Raw genomic sequence first — 27,429 nt, 5'->3', positions numbered from 1 at the left:
AACAAGAGGTTACTTTATCACCTCCGTGCCAAACCCATGCCAAATTTTAAAGACCAATAAATAATTTTATCATGTGTCCGGATTTCGAATCCATTTGGAAACTATTGCCTCTTCCTTACTCTATAATTTCCTCAAATCTGGAAACGTGGCGTTTGGAGGAAGGCAATCGGTGGCATAACCTCTTTCACAAACGTAGCTCTGCCAAGAGATAACCAATCATGTAATAAATGATCAGTCCTCAGCTTGGATTCTATTTCCGAGGTTTCTGGAGTTTCATCTACACATGTTCCCGAAGAATGACTGTGGTTTTTCCAAATACTCAACTTGTAATCCCGGCTCCTTCACGACTCGCTGATGATTACAATTCAAGTTACCCGCGTTCATCAAAGTTTGTTCAGGAATTCAGTGAAAAGTTCAGTGGCTAGCTTCAGCAAAGATTCATACTGACTAAGATTTTGTTACTAACCAAGTGTGCATACTGATGAAACAGTTTGTGCATTCTGGCCGGACCAATCACAAAATTGATCCCCACTTTTAAGACGTATTGCCATCTCGAAATCAAGTGGAGCCATAGTCCGGCTAGATTTTTGGGATGAATCAAAAACTGGGATAAGTGACTCGCAAGAGTAAGGCCGGAGCGTGAATTCTAATGTAATGCATCTTCAACCAAACTTACCAAGGTGTCGACAGCTTGACTCTGTAATTCATGTGTTGCAAAACAAGGGTCATTATATATCTTTGTCATGGGGATTTACGTGTAATGCAGCACTGTAAAAAAATTCACTGTCGAAGCTGTCCAATTCATTGCTGATCGGATTGCTGGAAGGAATAATTGCTTCTATTATCTTCAATACCGCCAGGTCCTCCGCAATACCTCTAATCAAGCGGAAAAATTAGCATAGATCGATTCCTGTGAGTTTTACCAATACAAAGCTCACAGATGGCCGACAACGTGGCCCTTTCCGCAAAGTTTTCCAGATTGGACGCTTAACATGGTTGCACCCTTAAGGTAGGATGTTTTCTGGTAAGATTTTCAATATCATTAGCATAATCAAGAGTTAGTTATACTTGAATGCATGTATATGATTGCCAAGCTATCGTTGAGATCAAAGAGCTCTGCCTGAAAGAAAAATGAATAATCTCATTCATCTAAACCTACACCCTCACTGCCTTCCCATTGAAGTACCTGGTCATATATTGAGAAAATAGATATTGTTTTTACTTGAGCGTATGCGCCACTGTGCTTGTCCAACTCTGAATTCTGCGCCTTGGTGTACTTGGAGTTCTGTAGGCCTCAAAAACAATGCTTCAGAACTGATGAGCAAGAAGCCCTTGCGAAAATAAGCAATTGAGAATCACTCAACGGGTTTGAGTTGCAAGGGACTAGGCATACAGCCTCCCCATAGGTTTTCCAATATGCACATTGGAATAGCTTCAATTGTTCCTCGAAAAGTCCCACCAATTGCGAAGAAGTTCAAAACTAAAGGTTGTATTGATGGCCAAAAGGCTTTTCAAATAAATTTCGGTAAGAATGAGATGATCTGACTCTTGAGCAACAGAACATTGATTATCACTGCCTTACTCAAAGCCCACTGGAGCTGATTGTTGATGAAACTTTGAACGCGTGAATTTCCAGTCGATTGCAGTTTTTCTCGATGGATGATTCATATCAGAGGGACTTACACTCGAGCCAGCCCCTTGGCTATGTCCAATCACGTTGATTTTGTTCCCTGATGCGTGTGACAACGACGAAAAATACTTGATACCAAATGCAACGTATTCGGCTGTTTGTTGAATATCACCTAACCCTTTCCAGGGTAAGTTAACCCAGCAAATGTCATACCCGGGCCCCGAATTCGCCAGTGGCTCGTTGAAAGGCGACTGGGAAAAAAGCAACAGTCAGAACTTCAAACTGCTACTGTTTTCACTTAGTCACATTTCTTACCCCACTCCAGGTGTTTGTACCCGTAGTTGCTTAAGTTTTCGGAGTATCGTGCTACAGCTCAGCATTTACGCCTTCGGATTGATGGAAGTGTTCGCTTACAAGCCCCATGTACTAAAAACACGATTCCTGGTTGAAAATTTGGAAGAAAGTGGCTAAGCTTAGCATCTGGACGATAAAATCCGCAGCTTGGATAAAATGCAATTGAGCCTACCTCCGGCCTTATTTGAGATTCCTGGACCAATCCATGAAGAAAGGAAAATAAAAAACATGAACAAGCCTGAGATTGAATTCGACGAGTAAAGTTTAACTTACCTCTTGGACACACCATGGCATCTCTATAAACTCTTTCGGAACTTTTCTGAAAACCAGAAGTCCCATCATCTGACTTCTGTTCTTTTTCTTGGATTTCAAGCCTGAAAGTCACCTACAAAAGGCGCATCTTGAAGTGACTGGATTCCTTTGCACAGAATCGATAAGAGAACTGCCAATGTAAATGCTGGAACCATCGTGTTGAAGTGTGGCCATGTTCTTATCATTATTCTGGGCAAAAGTTACTGAGTGGGCTTTGTTCGAAAGGTACGGAATAAGGTAGGGATTCAGATTATTATTTGGATTATTATCTCAGTGTTATTAGTTTTTATTCGGTGTAAGAAAGATCAAATCTGAATTTATGAATCAGCGTATTGTACTAGTAGATTAGGAGATCTTGTTGTTTCGTTGTGTCGAAATCCCCTCATATTCATGAAGTTGACCAAAATCCCGTTAAAACTCCCGATATGAGCTTTTCAGGGAAAATAAACGAAGAATGAGGAGTGGTTGACTATTTGTGATCAAATATACGTGGTCAAAGGAGTAAATTTTTCTCTCGTCAACGATCACCTAAAGAATGATAGCTGATACGCCAGGACGAGTACTCCAGGTGGCCATTCTCGAATTTTTACATCGTAATCGGTCAGACGTTCAAGAATAATCTCTTACAGATCAGGAACACCCAAGGTACGAGGAGGAAGCTTTGTATTAGATTGCCTTTCGAATTTGCAATCTTTCTCAGTATAGACACTTGGAGCTTTCCCCCGGATCTAGGAGCTGCGTGCTTGCCTCAAATACAGTGCCCCCCACGACTTCTCAACTACCCCTACAGGGGGGTTCCAAATTTTGGAGATTTTTTTTTCAATTTTTTTTTAAAAGTGGGCCAATGCTGAGCTTTTTTTTGGCATTTTTTGACGCAAATGTCACATTTCACCAACCATACCTGCAAACATAGTACATATGAATAAGTACATAGCAATTTCAATGAACCTCATCAAGTCCTGGATCTATGTAGAGAGGAAAAACTACTTTCCAACCATCAAAGATGTCTGTCAGTAAAGCTGTCCAAGCCCAAATAGCATGTAAAGATCATGAGTCATCCATGAAGAAGAAGCCGGCTTAAAGTCCTAAACAGGCCAAGAAGAAACCCAAAATTCAAAAACAAAGTCAACTTCTTTGGTCCAAAGTTATTGGAATATTTCTCTCAGAGAGCTGAAATTTGACCAACTTGCCAGGAAAAACATCCAAGGTGAGCTGTTCAAAGAGCTTGCCAAGAGGTATGTATTCCTTCCCGGCAAGAAACATTTACCTCTCCATCTCGCCAAGAGCTCTCCAGGCAAGGAACACACCCCTATCCAGCCCGCTGAGAGCTCTTGACCAGCTGGACTTTTACCAGCGCGCTGGCATTTGCTGTGCCCAGCTGGTATACACCAGCATTTCTTGGGGGATTGGTATCTCCTTTCCCTTATGCCTGCAGACTTGGCATATGGGAGTTCCCACGCCATGCTTGTTGGCGTATTTGAGCTGCACACCATTCCAAACACCTTTTTGGTGTGCTCTGAGTAAGATTCTGGCGTGCCTTTAGGCTGACCTTTTTTTAAACGCGGATTGGACTGCATAATCTGTTGTCCCAACATCTAAATTCTGCATTTTACTTTCAACTCAAGTGCATTATGTAGTACTCTGTCATTTAGGGTGTTCAAAGTTGACTTGCATAAAATCATAACACCATAAAATCATAAAATTCTAAGCTGAAAAAAATATGATGCACCCAAGCACTCAAATTAGAGCAACATTTCTAGAATGATACATATGAAATCATCACTTGAAAGTTTTATGATTTTATGATTTTATGCATTGAAAATTTTATGATTTCAACTTTGTATGGAAACACAATTATGCTTGCCCATTACCACCAGTAGCATTCAAACTTTAATCATCAAACTCTTCTTCATGGGGTATTAATGCAAATATTTATTCATTTGGGCTCTAATTATAATGTTGGTTCACATTGGGGTTTTGAGGCCATTTTTATCACACAAAATTTCTATGAAATTTTGCTGATAAAATTTGATAAAAATTGCCCTAATGTGTTCTACGTGAACTGTGCTATTGAAACCTCTGAATATAAATAGATTAAATTTGGCTGGCTGAGCAAGAGACAGTGTGAAGTTACAAGTAGGTGTCCATAAAATAAGCTCCTTGAGTAAGATATGGATTTCTTCAAATCAGGAGAGAAGCTATGATCAGTAATGCATGGAATGAAATTTAGATTTTGGTTTCGTGAGGTATGCTATTGAACAATCAAATGAGAAGATGCAAAGAGTGGGCTCCTCATTCATAATTTGACCCAAACTCGAACTTCCAAGTGAATTTGTCCTTCCTTGTTTCCGATGATCACTCGGTTCTAGATATTTAGGGCGAGCCCCCTTCTACATGCCACAACAGTCGATTTATGTTTCTTGCGTAACTTGGCAACCTCTGATGACCGGAAAGAAAAATTGTATGAATAGGGCGATGACCTCTTATCAACCCTTTAATTTTAAAATTGAGATCGAAACAAGCAAGAAACCCACCTGGAATCCGCGTATCGCAAACAGGTAGGTCAAATGTACAGCCGACTTTACTGTCAGGTTTGAGACCCCTTTTTTTGTGGCAAAGACAAAGTGGTTAGATTCCAATATTCAATTTTTTGACGCATAAGGCACAGGTATACGTACTCTGGGCTCGGTCTTCCTGCTATTTTCAGATTGTGCTCCTGACAGGACCATGCTGACTGGGCTAGAAATTCCACTGTGTACCCATATTTTTCGGTGATGAGATGGGCGTTGACAATTTTGTTTACGGATTTATCTTTTGATGCTCGAATTAAATTCATCATCCTGCGTTTAAAGTTTGCCTCAGTATAGCGCCATCAGATCGCTTCCAATGCAATGAACATCACTCACAGGCCTTCCGGACTGCAAAATGATAACTTATCCTTTCCTTTCCATGCTCCATTTGGGCCTTTTCCTTTGCACTTGTCCTAATGAATAAAGTGGGGCGCATTAGAGCTGCATTTTACTCACGAGGAAGCTGGAAGAAAAGGCTAAACGCAAGGTCAGGTTGCTTACACTACCGATAGTTACGAACACATTCTACAAAGTTGAATCAGAATATCAGTTTAATGATTTGGTACTAACTGGCTGAGAAGAAAAGCAGACTTACCATCGATTTCAGAACTTGAGCGAGGGCGCTCAGTCTCATTGTCTCTCTTAGTTTATCTTGGAGTTGTGACATATTTGGATTGGGTGATAGGAATTTCCCTCCCTTGATGATACCCCAAACCCCCTCATCTGAAGAGATTGGAGCGGTAACACCAATCTGCGAAGTCACCGCGATTACAGATTTGAGATGATCACAGAAGCTTGTCAAATAAGTGTTGATGACGTTCCACTTAATGGAGAAAGAAATCGAATAAATCAGCGTCCAACTTTTGCCCTTCAACTTCCTAAGGGTATCGTTCACTTACTGTTGCAAAATGGTCCGATGGTATATCTTGGGGAGCAGAGCGCCTCACCAATCGCTGTTCCTCGTTGGTTTCATATGCGGCTACCACATTAGTTTTGATTCTGTTGAATGCCTCCTCATCGCCGGATAAAACGCTGACAACTAATTCGGACCAAATACTCTTTTTTGTCAAATAATACAGCGCCTTGTTCATTTGTTTTAGATCGGAAGTCCCCGCTGTCGAGGAAGTGCCAAAGTCTCCTGGCAAGCCTTGAAGCTCGCTCGCAAGTGTCTTCTGACTCTCATTCACTGCGTCAAGAGAGAGTTGATTTTCCGGTGGGAGCGACCTTTTCGCGAGAGATCTTGGCTCCAATTTGATTGTTGACTGAAACAATGTATCTACTCCTACTTGTTCTTCTAAGAGCTCAGCTTCTGTCGCAACGCCCCAAGCTGGAAAACAAACTGGTCCAAAAAGGCCGGCAGCAAACGCCAAAACTACAGAACCAGTAACCATTGTAAGCAGTATGGCCAGTCTTGTGACTTGCTTCTCATGTAAGTCCGGAGAGATAAGACTGGGAATTATTTGATCGGGACAGAAATTTAGTCAGTAATTTGTGTAGCAGGGGTCTTCATGGAAAATGCAAAAGATAATCACAAGTCGGTTATCATCGATGAGGAGATTTCTACGGATTTTTTTGTTTGGAAAACCCAAGCAGTTCGAATCAGCATCATTTCTCAATGGAATGGGAAGTAGTTGAAGGGAGGCTTACCTTTAATCTGCGCAACTGCTCCTGTGGTGGCATCATACAAGGAGTTCACATAGAGGTTCCATTCTTGCAGGGAGTAAAGCATAAACCAGAGGGATCCTTGAAAAGGTAAACATTGCTACAACAAAAAATAAGGACAGTATATTATTGAAATTTGCCTTGAGTCCATGTATTTGAAGTGCCACTTACTTGCCCTGCCAGGCAGTTTTCACCCAAGCCACAGACAAAGTTTGTGATGCGATTTCCAAAAATAAAATCATCCAATGGCGTGTCTTTACCTCCGGGGAAATCAGAGAGGAATTGGTCGACTCCTAGTTGGTTCCAGCTTTCGATGGTGTTGGGATATATTTGACATGTTGTGTTGTTGGTGTTTGGCGATGGACCGGGTAGAATTGCTTGTGGAGCAGGAATTGAGGCAAAAGTGTTCTTCAAGAAGCTGAGAGATAGCCAGCCGATCAGGGCCTGGTATCGATTCATCTTGATCAAAGCCAAGCAAAGGGGCGCTGAGGGTTGTAGCTGTCGATTTTCAGTGGCGCAGAAGTGGCCAACGAGATGAACTTTCCCTCTGACATAGAGCGCTAAGCAGCGATCCGGAATACAATTCTGAGCCCCTTCGAGAGTGAAACCACAACATGACACAAACAAGCTAATCCCGAGGCCGAGGGTTCAACTCGAAGACTCACTGATTTGTTTCAGTTTCGGTATTAGAATCCAGCAAATATCAAGTACAAAATTTGTGACGCTACCTCGAACCTTCTCTCTCAAACTCCAAGAGGCAAAGAGGCCTGACCACGTCAGACCCGAGCAAGGATCGTTTTGTCAACAACTGATTGACTGTCCAATCCACGCCCGGAGTACAATAATGGCATGTCCCTAGTAAACATGTCAGGCACAAATCAAGGGTCAGGGCCCGCGCGAAGCGCTCTTCTCGGGAGGGGCGGCGGTGCCGCCGGCGTCAGTATTACAAAGCAAGCCTTTCATGATCAGGGGCTTTCTATTTGAAAAGTAAACTGCAAACCCTTTTACGCCCCCAGCAACAGCAACCCTGTTTGTTCTGGAGCGCCTGCTATAGAGCCCGCCCATGCAGGACTTCCCGTCGAATCCGCAGCCCCGTACTTACAGCCCCGAAAATATAAATTTTGGAGCAAATTGGTAGATGACTCATACTTATCGGGAAAACAAATCCCAAACACAGACAACCCCGCGCCACTGTTGCAAGACATCCTGCGACGGTCGCAGGGACGAAATTGTTGGACGGCATGTTTTTAGGAGTGACCCTAGGCTTGGGATCTGGGCTTGATTTGTGTTTCCATTTAATGATATACATATTAGCATTCTTGAATCATTGATCCTATAATCAGCCCGAACTTAACTAAGTCCCGCCTGAGGCTTCGCCGGTTAGGCGGGGGAGGGACTTAGTTAAGTTCGTAATCAGCCGTGGCTTGAGCGACCGTGCTTGATTCACGACCCTCCCGGAAGCAGGAACCGGACCCGGTCCCGATTTGACAAAAATTCGGCGTACATGGGCCCGGGCGCGTTAATTGACTCTTGCCGTATAGCCTTTGATTTCGTCGGTCTGATGATCAGATTTGGCCGAAATCAAACTGGTCAAAGTCAGCCGATCCATGACTAAGAACCTTGAAAGCAAAATTGTGAATGATTTTCGACAGTTCAACCGTTCCACAGCTGGAGCCCCGCGAGGCCTCGGCATGAGCTTCCATGATTAATTAGCGGCCTTCGATGGCCAAATGGAGCATCAACCATTCACGATCGATCGCTGACGTCATCCACCCATGACGATGTGGGCAGGACACAGATGGCCCGGATTTCATGCCATTTTCGGGGTTTTGTGACGTTCATGAGCTCGATTGTTTCCCGAGAGTCGAACAAAAGCAAAGTTGCTCTCGGTCTTCCACATCGAGCAGCCATTACCATTCTCGTACTTGCTGTACTCGCCTTTCGCTGATCTTGGTCAAGGCGGAATTCATTCAGTCCGGCATAGTCTCTGCCCCAGCGGCTGTTCTCGTCTCATTCCATCTCAAAAACAAACCGCATTCTAAACGGTTTCCCCAAACTTATATATTTCATTTTTTTTTTAAAAAACCAGTCACCTTTCCTAGCTGAAGAACTCACACGGGTCCAATCTGTTGACCAGTATCTTAACAGCAAACCCCCACTTCCTTCGTCCAATCCATCTCTTGATCGTTGGATCTTCCGTTCGAGATGTCTCCGTGCTTCGGAGCTTTGGTTCTCATGCTTCTTTTGGCACCAAGGCCAGCAGTTGCTCTGTTTGATAAGAGTGAGTTTCTTGGAAAAACTTCTTCCGCCTTGGTTCTGATGCTTCGGCCAAACTAAGCTGGTTCTTGTACCCCCGAAAGAGCCTTCCTACAACGATTGGAGGTGAGCAAATATTTCCAATGAGTGTCAAAACCGTCTAAAAAGATCGAGTTTGGAATCGGTACTAACTCGCACAACCGCGTTGAATTTCCAGCGACTCTAAGGTCGAAAAATGGCTCACTGACCACCACATTCCCAATCCGGGAAACCTCGACAGTCATGCGTTGCGTGAATTGATTCAAGAAAATTACGACTCTGCTTACGACCATTGGTAAGCTCTCCCTAGTCATCGATCAATCTGCCGATATGTGCTCATTCAGGCTTGTTTGTGTGTTACAGGAGTGATGCCGACTTGCAAGAATATGCGAACAAATATTCCTTGCCCCTCCAAGCTGATAAACCTCGTGAAGGTATAATCGACACGATTCGGCGTAGCTATCATGGAGCTGTAGACGCCTGGAGTGACTCTGACTTGAAGGGTTTGCAGTTATTCCAATATATCGTTACGTTGACCCGAACCCACAGTTGATGTAGATACATGTTCGAATTTGCCGTCCTCTACACAGCGTGGATGGACGAACATGGTTTTCCAAGTCCCCCCGGTTCGACACGTGAACAATTAGTCGATATCGTCAAAGAAAATTACCAAGATTCGACGCAATATTTGAGTGACTCCGCCAGCTCAGCTCAGCAAGTACTGCAAGATAAAACGAACTCAATTTTCTCTCTATGGACTGATAGCCAACTGAGGGACTTCTTGTTGGAACATGGGGTCGTAAGTCCCAACAGCAAACGCGAAGAACTGGTTAGAGCAGCGAAGAAATACTTGAATGCTGGTGAGTAAATACATCAAACTTACCTTCAGGTTTTCGCTGAAATATGTACTTCTATGTGTTAGGCACCCAATCGGCGAGAAACCTCGCTTCCTCGGCAACTGGCGCTGCTGCCGATGCTGGATCGGCTGCCAAGAAGGCTGCCGCCGACGCCAGCTCTGCTACTTACGAGAAAGTCTCTAAAGCCAGTCACGCTACCGGTTCGAAAGTATATGACGCCGGGGCCTCCGTGGGCGAGGCAGCATCCGACACTGGAAATGCTGCTTACAACAGGGTCACACAGGCTGGAAAGGCCGCTGGCTCCGCCGCCTATCGCAAGGGAGCCTCGGCTGCTGACGCTGCGTACGACAAAGTCTCCCAGGCCAGCAGTACCGCTGGATCGGCTGCGTACAATGCAGGAAGTGCTGCGACTGAAGCAGTGAAGGATGCTCCAGGTGTTGCTTACGATTATTTGTCGGATAAATACGACGATGCTAAAGATTACGTCTACAGCTCTTGGTCCGACAATCAATTGAGAGACTACTTGATTGCGAAGGGTGCTATTAAGTCGAGCACTCGTTTCAGCAGAGATGATCTTCTTCGAGCGATTAAAGACACGTACAACGATGCCGCCCAGAATGCGTACGAAACCTGTGAGTTTGGTCTGATAACGTATTCCAGCCACATGGCGCCAACCCATCATCTTTTTGTTAGGGTCTGATACTCGGATTCGCAAATGGCTTGCGGATCATGGAGTTGTCTCAAGCAACGCTAGCACTCGCGAACAATTAGTCAATTTGATTTCGCAATACTACTATGGCGCCAAAGACACAACCTACGAGACCTGGAACTCGAATGAGCTGCGCAGCTGGTTGGAGAGAAAGGGGATTATCAAACCAGGTACCCAGAAGAAAAAAGACGAGTTGAGTCCCAGCAGTGTCAACCAACCGTATACTCGCGAGACGAAGTTAATCCTCTTTGGAACGTTTTGTAGTTATCTGTCCTTGGTCGCGGACAACTACTACAGCGCTCGCGACAAAGCTTACAGCAGCTGGAACGAATCCGCTCTTCGATCTTGGTTGGAAAGTCATGGTATTGCTAGACCTCCGGGACAAGCGCGAGATGATTTATTGAAAGCTGTGCAAGAAAACTTTTATGGAGACACCGACAAGATATGGGACGCTTGGAGCAACGCTGAGATAAAGGCTTATCTGTTGAAAAACAAGCTCGCCGAAAAGAGTCATATCCAAAACATGCGCCGGGACGGATTGGAAAAGATCTTAAACGAGAAGTATTACTCTATCAAGGAGAACATCATTGATGGATGGAGCGAAAGCCAAATGAGACAGGTTTGCCTTTAACAACCCTGGTGTTCATTGATGGTGACTGACGACTATTTTCTCTGCATTCAAAGTGGTTAATCGATAATGGATTCCTGAAGTCCGACTACCAGGCCAAGAAAGAGGAAATCTTCGACTTGTTTTCAAAGAAGTATTCCGATTTTGCCTCGAAGTCGAGCGAATACGTCAGTTGGTCAGACAATCGAGTGCGCGGGTGGCTGCGTATGCATGGGGTGGAGGTCCCAATGAGCACCAATCGCGAAGAACTACTTCAGTTAATGCACGAAAATTGTAAGTGCTTGCTTCAAGTTACATCGACGTTATTCCTTTGTGCTTGGAGCTCATTAACCGACTGCGTAATAATTATGGTCAAGACGTCGAGTCGAAAGGTAAAATGCGTAATATCCTTTCCTCGGTTACCAATGCATTTTCTTCGAGCGAGCAGGCTCTCGAAGACACTATCAAAAGGCTCAAGGAGGCTGTTGGGGCTGGAGGTATCAAACAAGACGCTGCCGGTTATAAGGACGCGATCTACGATAACACCGCACAGGCTGCCGATCGAGCTAAACGCGAGCTCTAAAAAATGAATCCTATCTGAAAATGTGACTAGCCCTGTTTTGTTAGCTTGGTCGAGTGGTTGACCAGTATTCATCGAAGCTTTTATTTATTTGTAATCCTAAGTAGTGCAGATCTCAATTTTCATATACTGTAACCGATTGGCTCAATTGCATTTTTTGTTGTGCACACGTGAAGGACTATTATAACTTTTGCATCGCGTTTTTCGCCGGACTTAACATTCATGACTACATCCTCATCTTATAGACGCCCTGCCAATGAGCGGTCCTCTCGCGAGGGCTTTGTTTTCCACCTAATTGCTCCAGTACTTATCGTACTGCTCTCACGTTTGCGAGCCCCGTCCATTCTCACGCTGCTCTAAATCTGAACAGATTCGGGGAGCGCACCACTAGTAGTACTAGCCAAGGGCTACAGTGCCCCCCACGACTTCTCTACTACCCCTCCCCCGCAAAAAACACGGAAATTTGAACAATGTGTTCACAGTCACCAGACATGTATCATATGTAAACTACATATTTTTGAGCCCTACAGAAGTAGGAGAACTCAAAAATATATACTTGAGGTCTGTACAATGCCTCAAAACAAAGGAAGGGGGAGGGGTAGTAGAGAAGTCGTGGGGGGCACTGTAGCCAGCGTCGCGTCCCCTAGCCTAGACCGCGCGCCCCACTTTCAGCGGGGGGTTTGGCCTAGGCGCTGTGTGGGCTGGGGGGGGGGGGGGAGGGGGGGGGGGCTACCACCTGGGGCCGGGGGTGTCTTTGGGTGTGGCACCATCCAAAGATGGTTCCCAAAGACCCCATCAGACCCAAGCTTAACCAAGCCTCTCTGGAGGAGAGCCCTGCAGGGTCTCTGTCTCACAGAGAGGCTTGCCCCCAAGCCACCAATTTTGGTGTGAGAGCTGACAAGCCTGGAGCCCAACCAACCCCCATTTTTATTTTGATCCATATATCTCACACCCATTTTTTGCTCAATAGGGACATGAGTGGTGTGACCTTGTAGGCTAGCTTCTTGCGCAGGCAGCCAGCCACTAATCAGCTTTTTATCCCCCCAGCTGGCCACTGGACATCCTTGCAAAATCACTGCTGAGCTTGCTCCAACAAATCAAGGTTTTTTTCCAACTCCTGTACATCAAGCATACCAATATAAATATTATTCATTGATCATGAATTGAGAAGTAAACTTGTTCAAAGATATGCATTTTCATTTAATTACAAGCAGAAAATACTGCTTCCATGCACTCACTTTAAATGCAAAAGTGTACAATCATTCCCAGAATCTTGGAAGCTTGATTTTACAAGCTTTGTAACTTCAAGACCATTCAAGATAAAAATATGTGGCATATGTAGGTTTGAAGGCCAGATGAAGGGCTTCAATTTGGCACCTAGGCGGCCCATTTGGCTCACGGGATGCTATGGTGGTGTGGTGTCAAAGTTTGACACCAGCCAAATGGGTTGAGGCGGTCCTCAGCGCTCACTCCAAATTTCCCGGCTTACTCCCAAGTCCCTCCTTTGGAGGCGCGCGCTTCGCGCGAGAGGCGCCAGCCTGCCAACTCAGAATGGAGGACTGACTAAGTTCACATCAGACCGAGTGGGGATCAAAGATCCCCCCAAGCAGAAACAGAGTAGAGGAATGCACAGGGAAGAAGGGGGGTCCGTACAGACCCAGATGCTCAGACTGAGAAGCCTGAGCCCACCCTACACCCCTTTTTTATTTTTTCAAGTGCAGATTTAATGATTTAACATTGCACACTATGCATATTCATCTGGCTGACAAAAACCTGCCGTGGAGTTACAACAGTATTCATGTAAATAGAAGGGAGGAGTGATAACTAACTTTCTGTGGGGTGTTATATGTTTTTTTTTTTTTTCTTTTTTTTTTTTTTTTTTTTTTTTTTTTTTTTTCTTTTGAGAGAAAGAAGAAGATAAGGGGAAGAGGGGAGGCAGGAGAGCAAAAAAAAGGAAGGAAGGAAGGGATTCAGGGACTCAATGAGGTTGCAGTGTTGTGGAGGTCATTGATGGGTTCCCTTGGCGTCCTCTACCCGGCGGAACTGGGGTAGTCTGGCCAAGATTCAGATGAAAGCTTCTGTAGCTTTAAAGGCCCTTGCGTTGTGGAGGAGGGTCCGGTTCAATATTTCATTGATCCTTTTGTTGCGGAGAAACCTTTGTGCTGCTGTCCTTGCTTTGCGAAAAAACATGATAATGATCTACTGATTCAATGACCCCACACGTCCAGGTATGGATCCTTTTTGCATTTAAACTGAAAAGCGTTATGTAAGTGGGACGTGACCTGATTGTAGCTGGTGCAAAGCGGCCTGAACAGCAAAGACCGTGCACGGTGATCCCCTCCATATCTTCTCCTTTTGTATCAGCGAAGCCTTTGCCGCTGCCGCACTGCCCTTGATGGAATTGTTGAGAAAGGCAGGGTTACGGGCTTCCACCGCCTTTCTGTCCGCTAATTTGTTGCCCTCCACCCCAACGTGTCCTGGGCACCACTGGATCACCACCTGTGTCAAAGATGGAATAGTGTCAGCAACCTCCTGGATCTGGGATAGAATGTATTGGCCTGGTTTGGGGGCCTTAGGATAATTCAGCCGGTCTATTGCGGCTTGGCTGTCCATTAGTATGATGATCCGGGCGCCTGAGATTGGAAGTCGTGCCTTGCTTCCCATCTCCAGTCCAAGCCAAATTCCAACCAACTCGCATTTGAAGTTGGAAGCCGTGTCTTGTGAGCCCAAAAAGGCAAGCCTGGACAAAATTCCGTAGCCCATCACCGCCGCCGCCCCTAGTCCCTCCTCCGGATGGGCTGACCCATCTGTGAAAATTACCAAGTCAGATACAGGATTAAGTGAATTAAGGAAAGAGGAAACCTCTCTTTTAGCCTTCTGTTTGTTGACCCTGTTGACCACCAACTCCAACTCGCTCCTTTGTCTCCAAGCAACGCTGCAACAAATACAATACATTGAGCGTATTGGGTAAACATTTTTCATTGAAGATGCATACCTACATGTCCAATTTTTTGTTTTTAGCCGTGATCATGTGTCAAACTTTTTTCATGGCACAAATGCCGGTCACTCTAGATTTCTGTTGAGTTGTCTGTTAGTCTGCTACCATGATGTATCACCACAGTATGGAGGGCTGTCAGATTGACCCATGAGCACTACCAACCAACCACCCAGCTGGCAGCCACAAGCGTCTGTAGCCTAGTTGGTAAAGGCAGCACTCTAGTATGTGTCTCAGCATAGCTGAGGTTGTGAGTTTGACTCTCACCAGACACATCTTCATTTTACAGTCTCTACAATTTCTTAGTAAATAAAGAAAAAAAAGATACCCTTTCAAGGGTTAATCAACTCTTCCCAGCCCTTTCCTTGCCCTTTTGCTTTGTTTCATTCTTCTTTTGCAGCTTCCATTCGCGTAACATGCCACTTGTTACCTTTCCATTCCTCAAGTAAAAAGCAAGTGCCATCCCTCTGGTGACCAAGGATGCACTCAACCGATGTCTTTGGAAGGAGACATAATCCCTTCCAAAAGAGAATGATCGCTCAACATCAACGGTTGTTGCTGTTGAAGGCCAAGGTGTAAGTGACGTCTAAATCAAATTTAATTTAGAATAAAAAAAACACCTACCCGGGCAGCTTAGCACATCAAGTGCCATCTTCAGCAGCCCCCCATGGGTGTTGCCGCATCCACCACTTGAGGGGGTTCACCAGTCCTCCTTTGTCATCTAATATAAACCCCCCCGCAAGCCATGTAGTGAGCGGATCAGTAGGGGCACTACTGCCCCGGGCTTCAGATGCGGTTATCAAACCAGCTAGCACACCTATGTAAGGCTTCTGTGCGAAATGTACATGATTTGTAAGCTCAGAAGTGTCCTTAAAAACCAAACAAAAGTTACTCACCTTTGGAGCAACAGTGGGTGGTTGTGAATTTGGTGGATGAGGTGAAGGCTGGTAGTGGGCTTCCCACATCTCGCGGGTGAGCCTGATTGATTCCTGGATCCATTTGGGTTTCCATTTTGCCAGTTTAAAATATTCATCTTTGAACAAAGGATGAAGAACTAGCAAATTACAATCAGTTATTGCTTGCCCTGTTGAACTAATCAATTGAAAGCTTACCCATTGCAACTTGGTAAAATGGTGAGCAGTTGGTCAAAGTATAATACTTATTGGTGAGCTGAAGGCCAGGGCAACAGGCATTCCTGAGAGCTGGCAGATACTATTCTTTCTTATCAGATATGGCGGTGGAGAGGTGACTGGTGATCTGATTGATGAAGACAGCTATTTCTGCTATTCAAGCTGCGCCACGGGCTGAGACAAGCAGAGTAATATTGTAGAAAGGTTGGAGGACCTCAATGAGGTCACGAGCTAAGCTGATATCATCGCTGTTGATGTGATTATCTCGGGAAGGGCCATGTTGTCTATCTTTCTGCCACTCAAGGCTTCAAATTTCAAACAGAAGGTTATCAACGTTCTGGGTGAGCATTATCAGCATCATCAATCTGACTTACATTGCCTTTGAGCATTGCACAATGCTCATTAACTGCAACAAAGTAGAATTCCACCTAGTACAGACATTGCATCCAATGTTATGCGGCCTTGAGCAATTGAGATAGCTACAGATGCCCAAAAAGTGTGCCTTTGAGTTGGGTGATTTGTTCAGCTTCCTAGAAATAGCACAAAACTGGAAAATGTACGTTAGCAATCACTGTTCCTGTCTAGTAAAAGAGGTATTTCTTAATTTGGCTAGTGTTGCCTTGCATGAGTTGGACGTATATCTATCATCATTGTCTTCATCACTTAGGTCATTGATATTGTCATCCTCAAGCTCTACCTCATCATCCCCAATCATCTTGGCCGCCAGTGGCAGGACCGAATCGTTGATATATGATGGATCATCGCTTTCATCTGCTTCATCTTCAGAAACACCAGAGACCCTTTTAAACAAGTGTAGATTTGAACCAGTTGTGAATTGGGTGAGGAAGAATTCGTTTGAAACCCACTTACAATCAAATCTGATCATCTGGTTCCTCCACCTCATCTTGTTCTGAGTCCTCGTCATCAAAATCATTTGATCTGTAGTAATTTGAGTTGGTATGCTTCTTTTTGTGGCTTCCAAAAGGTCGCAAAATGACCTGAGCGATCAAATTTAATACATGAGCAAAACATCGAATCCACTGAGATTTGCCTTTGAAGTGAGGCCATCGGCTTTGATCTCCTCAATCATTGTCTGATTGTTTGTAGCGTTGTCTGTGACAATACCACAGATCTATACTTGCAAATAGATCAGTAATTGAATGGGAGAAAGTGATCAGAAGTGTGAGCTTACTTTTTCCTTCAATCAAATTTTTCAACAATAAGATTCACAATTTTGGCCAGGTAAAAACCAGTGTGGCTTTTCTGCAACTGGAAAAATTCCAGAGGCATGGCCTCCAAGTTGAATTCACCGTTGCTGTCTTCAATCAAACAATAAATAACTGTTCCTAGGATATCAAAGCCATTTGGATATTGCCAAGCGTCAAGCCCCAAATACATGGCACCTTTATGATTCTAATAGATTATGAACAGGTCAGTTTGAAACAATCCAAAAAGAAATGAGACCAAGATCAAAATGAGGCAAAGAATGAAAAAAGGCTCAAACTTGAACAATTCAATGAGCGACTCTTGCACAGCTGTATATAATTGAGCGATGCCATTTGAAATCACTTTCCTTGAGGGTAGATTCTTGACAGCTCTGTTTATGAAACTTAGGGCAAAAAACCCGTCAAAATAAGGGTTTTGGGCCCTAGTACTATAACTGTACTCACTGCCAGAAAAACTCTAGAAACTGCTTTCAGTTGAGATGCAAGAGCTCCAACCAAACCCCCGCTCAAGCTTTACCCAAGCACTGGTTTTTGTGATCAGGAATTTCAAGTGGTGGCACATCCTGATTGAGCACTAAGGCAACTCAATGCCTGTGTGGCCCTGTGCACCATGACTCAGAATGCTGATCCCTCTGCTGAGGATAAGCCAGCCTCCCTCGAAAAACCTTGATGACAGGCATTCTTCCTGGCCAACAAAGGCTACACAATCTGGATGTCCATGAGGCACTCCTCCTGGCCACAAGAGCTGGCACACGATGGCCAGCAACACATACATAGCGGCTGTCGAACGACGTAGGCTGGTGACGCGATGGCCAATACATATCGGCCATCAAATCAAGCCAGCTCCACCTGATGGCGTTCGTACAGACCGGCCTCACGCAATGGGCGGCACATACCAGCCATCAAGTTGGGCACACATCACGTGATCAGGCCATCGAGGGCCAGCAGGCACCAGCCTACCGGCCATTGAGTAGAGCACACACCACGCAATGGCCAATACATATTGGCCATCAAGTGGAGTACACACCACGCGATGGCCAATACATATTGGCCATCAAGGGGAGCACACACCACGCAATGGCTGATACATATTGGCCATCAAATCAAGCCAGCTCCACCTGATGGCCGGTACAGTCCGGCCATCTAGTGGAGCACAAATGGCCGGTATTATAGCCGGGTACATAGAGGCATAATCTGCAAGACAAACATTTCTATGAAGGCCGACAACGGGCTCTATTACCAAACCACCATTGTACGAGAAAATCACACTCGACAGAAGATCGACTTGATGCTGCGGAATCGTCCCTTGCCCGTCATCATCAACGGTCTTGTTCAAGTGGGCCGATGTAGTCAATCCAACCCCCCAATCGCGCAGGATTGGGTGTAACACCAAGAGTTTGGGTGCGTGGCTGATATCCCAAATACCTTTCGGCCCTAGGTTCAAAAGGATGGGCTGATGTTGCGTAAGATCGGGTCGGAGGACACCCACCAGGTTGATAGTGCGCAGCAACAGGCTGATGAGGTCACGTGATCTCTGGAACTGTTGCAAGAGGTCGATGACGGCGAGCATGCCATGGGAGCGGACGAAATGGGTGCGGATCTCGGGGGTGTCTTCGAACAGCCCAATCTATCGATCCCCACATCCCCACCCGCCCAAAAAATTCAGCATTGTCCTCGTCTCCCAACTATCTTGCAGACAAACCTCAGCACTCCAATCATTAAAAGGAAATGAGGGGGGGGAGGAATTGCTTACCCAGGATTTGCTGGACATGTTGGACAGTCGGGTTTGCAGTTTTAACGTCTCCGAGGACGCAAATGGACGGTTGTTGGTCTGGTGTGGCTGGGGCTTGCCAAATAGGTCCTTGTAGTTCTCGCCTGCCTGTTCGGAGAACCGGTTGAGAGTGGCGTCGGTGGACTGGACCCGGGCCATTCCGGAGGAAGACGTGCCTTCAGAGCGAGTGAAGGAGGGCGCGGGGGACTCTGCGCGTTGCAAGCTCGACGACGAGTCAGAGGTACCGGGCTCCAGCAATGCTTGAGAGGCGCGTCTTCAGGCCAGGCACGGCATCAACTCCCGTCGCTGAAGCAGGCAGACTGATGTCCCTTGGGTGCAGGATCTTCTGTTGTTGGTTGAGTTCCTGTATGGGGAATGAATGGTCAGTTCCAGTCAGTTCGGATGGGGCAAGAGGTGGGGAATGGACCTTGAGGCTGGCGACTTTGCCTTCAAAAGGGTCGCGCTGATCATCGGCCACCATTGAGGGAGCGATTTGGAGAGTGGTCGCGGAGGACCAGCGAGGGTAACTGGACGGTGCTAGGACTCGGCTGGAGTGCGTGCTGTTCCGCGCGTTCATGATGCAGATCGATTGCAACGTTTGTCTTGCAGATTATGCCTCTATGTACCCGGCTATAATACCGGCCATTTGTGCTCCACTAGATGGCCGGTCTGTACCGGCCATCAGGTGGAGCTGGCTTGATTTGATGGCCGATATGTATCGGCCATTGCGTGGTGTGTGCTCCCCTTGATGGCCGATATGTATTGGCCATCACGTGGTGTGTGCTCTACTCGATGGCCGGTAGGCTGGTGCCTGCCGTCCCTCGATGGCCGGATCACGTGATGTGTGCTCAACTTGATGGCTGGTATGTGCCGCCCATCGCGTGAGGCCGGTCTGTACAAACGCCATCAGGTGGAGCTGGCTTTATTTGATGGCCGATATGTATCGGCCATCGCGTCACCAGCCTACGTCGTTCGACAGCCGTTATGTATTGTGTTTTGAATAATTCTTGGACATTTGGTTAATCCCCCCCTCCATCACAAAAACACCAACTTCACTTGATGTACGCCAAAAATGGGGTTCACTCACAGATTCTACTCATATCCAGCTACCAGTGCCTCCCAGACCCCATAAGTGTAGCTTTTGGACTTTCCGGTGCAGAACTGATTTTGGAAAAGTGTCCAAGCTTTTTTCAAAACACAAGATGTGTTGCTGGCCATCGTGTGCCAGCTCTTGTGGCCAGGAGGAGTGGATGACTTCCCGTGGGATCTGGCACCCTCCCAGATGCCGCTTTAGACCAAGTCTAGATTTTTGCAGGGAAATCTAGCTTTTTGGGCTTTAGATTGTTTCTGGGAGACTCCCAGATCTTGACGGGAAGTCATCCAGTGCCTCATGGACATCCAGATTGTGTAGCCTTTGTTGGCCAGGAAGAATGCCTGTCATCAAGGTTTTTCGAGGGAGGCTGGCTTATCCTCAGCAGAGGGATCAGCATTCTGAGTCATGGTGCACAGGGCCGCACAGGCATTGAGTTGCCTTAGTGCTCAATCAGGATGTTCCACCACTTGGAACCCCTGAGCACAAAAACCAGTGCTTGGGTAAAGCTTGAGCGGGGGTTTGATTTGAGCTTGCTGCATCTCAACTGCAAGCAGTTTCTAGAGTTTTTCTGGCAGTGACTGATATAAACACTGGTAATTTAAATTACCAAACTTGTTACGTGGCAAATATGGCCACTACAAGGGTTTTAACACTCTGTAACAGAGGAAAGATTAATTATGTAATTAATAATATGTAATTATCAATTACAGGGAATTAATTTGGCGTAAAAGTAGGTGGTAAGCGCTTAAACTGATTGGCTGCTTGACAGAGGCGGAGGTCTTACGGCAACTACTTATAAGGATAAAGCTTTAAATATACTAATAAGGGATTTTTGATGATTTAAAGAGTTTAATCCAGTGGATTTTACGTGCTGGGGATGGTTTATGAGGAAAAGGGGCTACAATAGTAGCAGAAGAGAATATTCATGGTAACTTACAGTTTATTGGCGGTGAATGGTCTGGGTGATCTTTTCCTGAGGGCCAAATAGGCCTCTATTTATAGAGGGGACTCCAGTGGGCGTAAACACTGAGTCCTTTTCTCCCTATGGGAGTATCCTGGGGTGTAGTTGTGAAAAGGGCTTGGCTGTGGGCAATTTATTTGTATTAAAATAGACTAATTTCCCTGACTCTATCACATGACATATTTATAACCAATTGTCATGTGAAAGAGCTTCAGTAGAAGTCTACATAATACTTTCACGGGGTATTTTTACACGAGTAATATTACTCATTAATGTACAACAGTTTAATTTTATGTACATTGTTTGTTTTACTAAATTTATGTATGTAATACTATTTTTGGGCGCTTTCTGGGGCCAATTCTTATTTATACAATCAGTACATGAAGGAATAGGAATAAGGGGGTTCTTTAAGTGGGTGACCCCCCTTAATTTATGATGAGGAATATGATTCTGCAATAATAATTTAATAATTATTATTATTTACTAAGTTATTGCAGTCTTTTGGATACTTGATGTATCTCTAAGGCTGACAATTCTTGACCACGATCAGATGTATGATGTCTTGATGCAACTGTTTGCTAATAAAATTGAACAATTGAGCTCCTTGCGCACAATACACAGCACACAGCTGGGTAACCTACAGGATAATGTAAGTTTCCTGAATGGGAAGAAAGAGAAAGGTTGAGATTTAATTCACCTCTCGTGGGTCAATATCACCGGTGCCCAATACCCCAAGTGCAGCCAAATTTTGGGTACCTTTTGAATCCCTTTCTTTCTTGAGGCAACTGGCGACATGCTTTGACAAATTAGTTGGAGAAGTCTTGTAAATAGGTCAGTTAGTTTTGTTGCCGCAGCTAAGAAACAATAAGACAATAGGTTTAAATGATGCAATAAAGGTTTTGAAATACGGACTTACTTCGCGCAACTGCGAGAAACTCTTCGCGCACTGTGGGGGTCGTTGTCTCGACGTCCTGCCCCCAGTGCGCGCTTTCGCCACGGCTGTTCGCGCACTGTGCATTCCCCCCAAAAAACGGCTTGCATTTCTTGAGATATTTTTTGATGAATCAATAGAATGACTTTTTATGATCCCCCTAAAAAATAATCAAGTCATTTAGGGGTCTCCTTGAGCCTAGAGAAAATTGACATGAAAAAATCATATTTTAACGCGGCAGGGACCTGTAATACCGCTTCCTGTGCCCCAGTAGCCCCAAATATTTCACAGTATCATGGTACATGTGCAAATTCATGACCTGATAATTTTCAGAATTTTCACCAGCTTTCCTTTAGCCCAAATAGGTATTGCGTTTATTATTTTGCGTATATGTATAACTTTTTTGTTACACACAACAAAGGTACAAAATTTTGAGAGCACAGAGAAATATGCTTCAAATTAATTCCCTGAAATTCCTAGCAATAGTGTGTCATTATAAAATGAGATATAAGGGGTGCGCAGCAGGCTTAGTAGGAAAATTACTGCTAACTGTATAGCTTTTTTGTTACGCACCCAAACAGTCCCAAAATTTCAGAAATGTTTTAATTGTGGATATTCTCCGCGCCATAAATTTCTTGGCAATAGTGTGTCATGATAACATGAGATATAAGGGGTGCGCGGCGGGCTTAGTAGGAAAATGGCGGCTACATGTATAGATTTTTTGTTACACGCTGAAACAGTCTGAAATTTTCAGGAATGTTTCAATTTTGCGTATTCTCCGCGCCATAAAGCTCTTAGCAATAGTGTGTCATTAAAACATGAGATAAGTTAGCAGTCATTTTCCAACTAAGCCCGCTGCACTACATCTCATGTTATCATGACACACTATTGCCAAGAAATTTATGGCGCGGAGAATATCCACAATGAAAACATTTCTGAAATTTTGGGACTGTTTGGGTGTGTAACAAAAAAGCTATACAGTTAGCAGTAATTTTCCTACTAAGCCTGCCGCGCACCCATTATATCTCTGGGAAAAATTCTGAAAATTATCAGATCATGAATTTGCACATGTGCCATGATACTGTGAAATTTTTGGGGCTACTGGGGCACAGGAAGCGATATTACAGGTCCCTGCTGCGTTAAAATATGATTTTTTTCATGTCAATTTTCTCTAGGCTCAAGGAGACCCCTAAATGACTTGATTATTTTTTAGGGGGATCATAAAAAGCCATTCTATTGATTCATCAAAAAATATCTCAAGAAATGCAAGCTGTTTTTTTGGCGGAAAATGCAGTGCGCGAAGAGCCGTGGTAGAAGTGCGCACTGGGGGCTGGACATCGAGACGACAACCCCCACAGTGCGCAAAGTAAGTCCGTTGAAATAAGACCCACTCACGTTTTACATGGATACGTGATCATCCTACGTCCATTCTTATCTTTCTGCTCCAAAAGTATAGGAGGGTTGTAAGCGGCATAGCACAAGCTCATCTGATTTTTATGTACTCTTCACGCCTTTTCTGGAAGATGAGTGTCAATTTCAAAGTCAGCATTTTGTTCAAGATATCAACTCTGCTTAACTGAGTGGACCTACTTAGCTCTTCCTTGTCTGAAAGCTCATAAACCTTTGGATTTTGAGTGCTTCCAGGAGTTGTGGTGTCAATGATTTGTTTGCCTTCTGAATCAGGTTCCAGGTTGATTACTCGGCGGGTTTGTTTCTTGCGAGGAGGTTGTTTGGATGGGGCAGGGGAGCTGGTGACCAAAGATGTTGGTGATATGGTCCCTTTGTGTTGCTTTGTTCCTCTCGCCATTGCGGAGGGGGTGGGTAGTGGGTTGTTGAGTTGTCTGTTAGTCTGCTACCATGATGTATCACCACAGTATGGAGGGCTGTCGGATCGACCCATGAGCACTACCAACCAAACACCCAGCTGGCAGCCACAAGCGTCTGTAGCCTAGTTGGTAAAGGCAGCACTCTAGTATGTGTCTCAGCATAGCTGAGGTTGTGAGTTTTGTTGGATTTTCAAATCTTCCCTCTGCCTTCTTTTCACTGAGCTACTTGTTGCCTACATCATTATCTCTACTTATGCTCATACCACCTGTGTTTCCTTTTAGTTTGGTCATGCTATCTTGCCGTACTAGCCTTGTGACTTTGATCCCTGCCTAGATTAGCTGTATTGCTTTCCTTCTACTGTGTTCTCTGGTGCGGGCGCTCTGTTAGTGATTGGTTGTATGTCACCTGTTTGCTCATCCTGAGTTTCCATCAGGTTCTATTGTCTTCTTTCATATTCAATATTCTCTCAACCACAAGTTGGTCCTTGTATTGTAGCCTACTTAAAACATAGCCTACAAACCTGAAATCAATCATTGGTTCTTCCTCCATTCTTTCCGCGCCACACATCCAAGCCGATCCGGTGAGCTTCTCCTCCTCACTGTCCCCTCTCGAGCCCAAAGGCTCATCTCTGTTCCTTCATTCGTGCTGCGGTCTTCCTGTGAAATCCCTTCAAGTTTGACTCTCACCAGACACATCTTCATTTTACAGTCTGATCTACAGGTTATGAGCCCAGAGCTACCTGAGCGCTACTCGCTTACAATAGAGACTTGATGAATTTGTGAATGCTTACTTGTAAGACCACGCAAACCCCTATAAGCCTACATCTAGATCACGGGTTCAATCCCTACGCTGATCATCTTTCCTGGGTCTCATTCCCACTCTCTCTTGGGGTCAATCCCCACTTCCCATCATGTAGCAAGGGGGGGTGTTGAGCTGTCTGTTAGTCTGCTACCATGATGTATCACCACAGTATGGAGGGCTGTCGGATCGACCCATGAGCACTACCAACCAACCACCCAGCTGGCAGCCACAAGCGTCTGTAGCCTAGTTGGTAAAGGCAGCACTCTAGTATGTGTCTCAGCATAGCTGAGGTCATGAGTTTGACTCTCACCAGACACATCTTCATTTTACAGTCTCTACATGGGTGAGTGATGTCTATGAAAGCAATATCTGCGGCCCTTGGTTGGAGCTTAGGCCAGGAACCAGGCCGGGGTCTGGGATGACAGGATATCCCTGACAGACCCCCCGCAGGTTGTACTGGGGGATTACGTGTCATCCGCCGACTGCCAGTACGCCCTGCAGGGGGTTGGTTGCGGGTACCCGCTGCACAAAATGGTGGACACCCGCACCCGCACCTGTATCCGCCAACGGGTACCTGTTGAAGTCAAGCAGGTACCCGCCGACGGACACCAGGTACCCGCAAAGGGGTACCTGATACCATATCTACTTTTGGAGGAGCCCGGCGCTCATTGTGCATCACCAAATGATGGTTCTGGAGCAGCTGCACCTTCTCAGTGCCAGGTTTGGCAATCTGAGCATTAGGCTGCAAGTCATAGGATTGTCAGCCATGGTGATAAGACTGAAAGAGGAAGAAAACCGCTCACATTTGCCGCAAGCCAAGCTCGTTGATGTTCAAGAGGAGCCCTCTCCGCATCCGTGCTGTGTTGCATGATCAGGCGTGTATTAACCTCAGCGTTCTGGAAGGAAGAGTTGGAGGTCAGCCCACATATGAGAGACACAAGAATCTTAAGCAAGAGCTCACCTGAGACTCTTCCCGGGCCACCACGCGGGGGTCCACTTGGGAGAGGTTGATGCACACTGCTTTTGAAGGGTAAGCTTGCTCCGCAGCCAATGCAAAAGGTGCCCAGGTGTTGTTGTCCTTGATTAAGTACTTTTTGCTGCACCCTTAGACCCAATTGCTGGTGATGATTCCTTGCCATGTGATTAATCCATCTCAATCAGAGACAGTTAATTCTTCCGCAAGGTACCGTTGATCCGGGCCGAGAATCTCAATGATCTCCACCTTGGCCATGCCCCAGTCCCAGTAATTTGGGACACACTTCCAGATGGGGAAGGGAACCTTTGAGGTTGCCTGGGCGTCTAACTTAACCAAGTCCCTCTGTTTGTGGAGTGGGGACGCCGTCCCGCAGGGACTCTCCAAAGGAGGGACTTATACATTACATCCTAGTACTTGGCCTACACTTCTTCATTTTTTTGTGTTTTTTTATGTTATTGCTTGTACCTCCTCACTCTTAAGAAATACAATGAAGCTTTGGGGGAGCCATATGACCACCTGCTTCTCCTGCATCTTGTAGTATATGTATCATATAGTATATGTATCATAGATGCTGGATTTTTTCCCCATTTTTTATCTTCAAAATGATAGATTTTAAAGCACTCAAGTCTCATGATACCACCTCCTGTACTGTGACCGGTGGCTTTCCACTATGCCCATAGGCAATGATGTACAAATATTGCAAGCCTTATCTGAATGCCACCGGGGGTGAATGTCTGTTTGTGTCATCCAGTTCCCCAGAAGTTTAACAAAAGCTTTTTCCAGTAAAGAGATAAGCTTATGACACAATCTTCATGAAAGTTGACCGGCCAAAGCCGGATGGAAGCATTGTACCAGACCCACTAGACATGAGACCCAAATTTCACTCTGAGGAGGGTGCGGAAGCAATAAGGGGGCACACCCAATGGGTTTGATGCTATCCCACTGCCGGTGCAGTATGCTGCAAAACTTCAAGGCCATAGCCAGGTGGATGCAATAGGAAAGCATCGGGTGTATGTGTAGGCTCATGAACACACCCAGTGCTCCAAGACCAGGAGTGATGCAAATGGCCTGTACTTTTTAAGACCCAAAGTTTGAGACTATCTTATTGGCCCAGATTGGGTGAGAAGATTGTGGAGTTCACGTGCTCTGTATCTCAGGTGTGTATTGGAAGGGGGTAAGTCTAATTCACCCCAAAAATTTACTTCATGTACACCAACATTTTGGTGTACCCACATGTGCACCCCAATGTTACTGGGGTGCACTTCTGGAGTATCCCAATTTATTGGTGTGTAGACATGCTTAACCCAAAAACATTGGGGTGCAGGTGTTAAAACCCCCAGACTGCTTCAATTTTTGGGGTGAAATCTATTGTACACCAAATGAAATTGTGTACATGAGTAGTGCACCCCATCAAGGCAAGTTACTCCCCCACCCACCCGAACGGCTTGTTAGACCTACACACATTGGTCATTGAGGGGAGTAGCACCCCTCAATGACCATTACAGACCGGTCATCAAGGGTGCTACTCCCCTTGATGACCGGCACAATTGTTCATTGAGGGGAGTAGCACCCCCCCTTGATGACCAACACAGACCAGTCATTGAGGGTGCTACTCCCCTCAATGACCGGCACAATTTTTCATTGAGGGGAGTAGCACCTCCCCTCGATGACCAACACAGACCGGTCATTGAGAAGGGTGCTACTCCCCTTGATGTCTGGCACAATAGTCCATCAAGGGGAGTAGCACCTCCCCACAATGGCCGGCACAGATTGGTCATTGAGGGGAGGAATTGATGACCGATCTGTGCCGGCCATTGAGGGGAGGGAGCGTAGCACCCCCCTTGATGACTGGTCTGTGTTGGTCATTGAGGGGAGGTGCTACTCCCCTCAATGACCAATCTGTGCCGGCCTTCAAGGGGAGATGCTACTCCCCTCAATGACCAATCTGTGCCGTTCATTGATGGGAGGTGCTATTCATCTCAAGAACCAATCTGTGCCAGTCATTGAGGAGAGAGCATTGAGAGAGCACTGCTCCTGCTGCAATGAAGCTGGAGTCCACCGCCAAAACGATAAGTCCTCTGTGTTCCGAGTAGTCCAACTTCTTCAGTGTAATGTCTTCTCCGATTATTTGCTTGAGCCGCT

At 45.5% G+C, this 27,429-nt stretch overlaps 6 protein-coding genes across 6 annotated transcripts; 1 reads left to right on the top strand and 5 right to left on the bottom strand.

Annotated features, from left to right (window-relative positions):
• Window positions 1-120: 120 nt before the first annotated feature.
• On the bottom strand, window positions 121-2,481 carry PtA15_11A665 (uncharacterized protein; the record flags this gene model as incomplete). Its single annotated transcript, XM_053161597.1, has 15 exons — window positions 121-198; window positions 325-351; window positions 467-579; window positions 677-697; window positions 785-876; window positions 939-1,021; window positions 1,160-1,285; window positions 1,365-1,507; window positions 1,583-1,598; window positions 1,684-1,881; window positions 1,946-1,974; window positions 2,045-2,071; window positions 2,157-2,177; window positions 2,258-2,303; window positions 2,374-2,481. 15 exons carry the CDS (start codon window positions 2,479-2,481, stop codon window positions 121-123), a joined length of 1,128 nt encoding a protein of 375 aa, XP_053025528.1.
• A 2,622-nt stretch (window positions 2,482-5,103) lies between these two features.
• PtA15_11A664 (uncharacterized protein) lies at window positions 5,104-6,987 on the bottom strand (the record flags this gene model as incomplete). The annotated part of the gene is made up of 7 exons (XM_053161596.1): window positions 5,104-5,136; window positions 5,203-5,214; window positions 5,323-5,391; window positions 5,462-5,689; window positions 5,766-6,193; window positions 6,514-6,628; window positions 6,700-6,987. The coding sequence occupies 7 exons, from the start codon at window positions 6,985-6,987 to the stop codon at window positions 5,104-5,106; spliced, it is 1,173 nt and encodes a 390-aa protein (XP_053025527.1).
• A 1,746-nt stretch (window positions 6,988-8,733) lies between these two features.
• PtA15_11A663 (uncharacterized protein) lies at window positions 8,734-10,380 on the top strand (the record flags this gene model as incomplete). The annotated part of the gene is made up of 6 exons (XM_053161595.1): window positions 8,734-8,809; window positions 8,889-8,910; window positions 9,002-9,118; window positions 9,187-9,326; window positions 9,414-9,683; window positions 9,746-10,380. 6 exons carry the CDS (start codon window positions 8,734-8,736, stop codon window positions 10,378-10,380), a joined length of 1,260 nt encoding a protein of 419 aa, XP_053025526.1.
• A 7,810-nt stretch (window positions 10,381-18,190) lies between these two features.
• PtA15_11A662 (uncharacterized protein) lies at window positions 18,191-18,857 on the bottom strand (the record flags this gene model as incomplete). Its single annotated transcript, XM_053161594.1, has 3 exons — window positions 18,191-18,254; window positions 18,316-18,554; window positions 18,681-18,857. The coding sequence occupies 3 exons, from the start codon at window positions 18,855-18,857 to the stop codon at window positions 18,191-18,193; spliced, it is 480 nt and encodes a 159-aa protein (XP_053025525.1).
• A 76-nt stretch (window positions 18,858-18,933) lies between these two features.
• Window positions 18,934-19,275, bottom strand: PtA15_11A661 (uncharacterized protein; the record flags this gene model as incomplete). Its single annotated transcript, XM_053161593.1, has 2 exons — window positions 18,934-19,062; window positions 19,126-19,275. The coding sequence occupies 2 exons, from the start codon at window positions 19,273-19,275 to the stop codon at window positions 18,934-18,936; spliced, it is 279 nt and encodes a 92-aa protein (XP_053025524.1).
• A 5,425-nt stretch (window positions 19,276-24,700) lies between these two features.
• On the bottom strand, window positions 24,701-25,542 carry PtA15_11A660 (uncharacterized protein; the record flags this gene model as incomplete). Its single annotated transcript, XM_053161592.1, has 5 exons — window positions 24,701-24,724; window positions 25,018-25,053; window positions 25,115-25,207; window positions 25,273-25,408; window positions 25,499-25,542. 5 exons carry the CDS (start codon window positions 25,540-25,542, stop codon window positions 24,701-24,703), a joined length of 333 nt encoding a protein of 110 aa, XP_053025523.1.
• Window positions 25,543-27,429: the final 1,887 nt, after the last annotated feature.

Source organism: Puccinia triticina, chromosome 11A (genome assembly GCF_026914185.1).
Source record: "Puccinia triticina chromosome 11A, complete sequence".
NCBI lineage: Eukaryota > Fungi > Basidiomycota > Pucciniomycetes > Pucciniales > Pucciniaceae > Puccinia > Puccinia triticina.
Note: the sequence above shows the minus strand (reverse complement) of the source record. Positions and strands in the feature narration are given on the sequence as shown.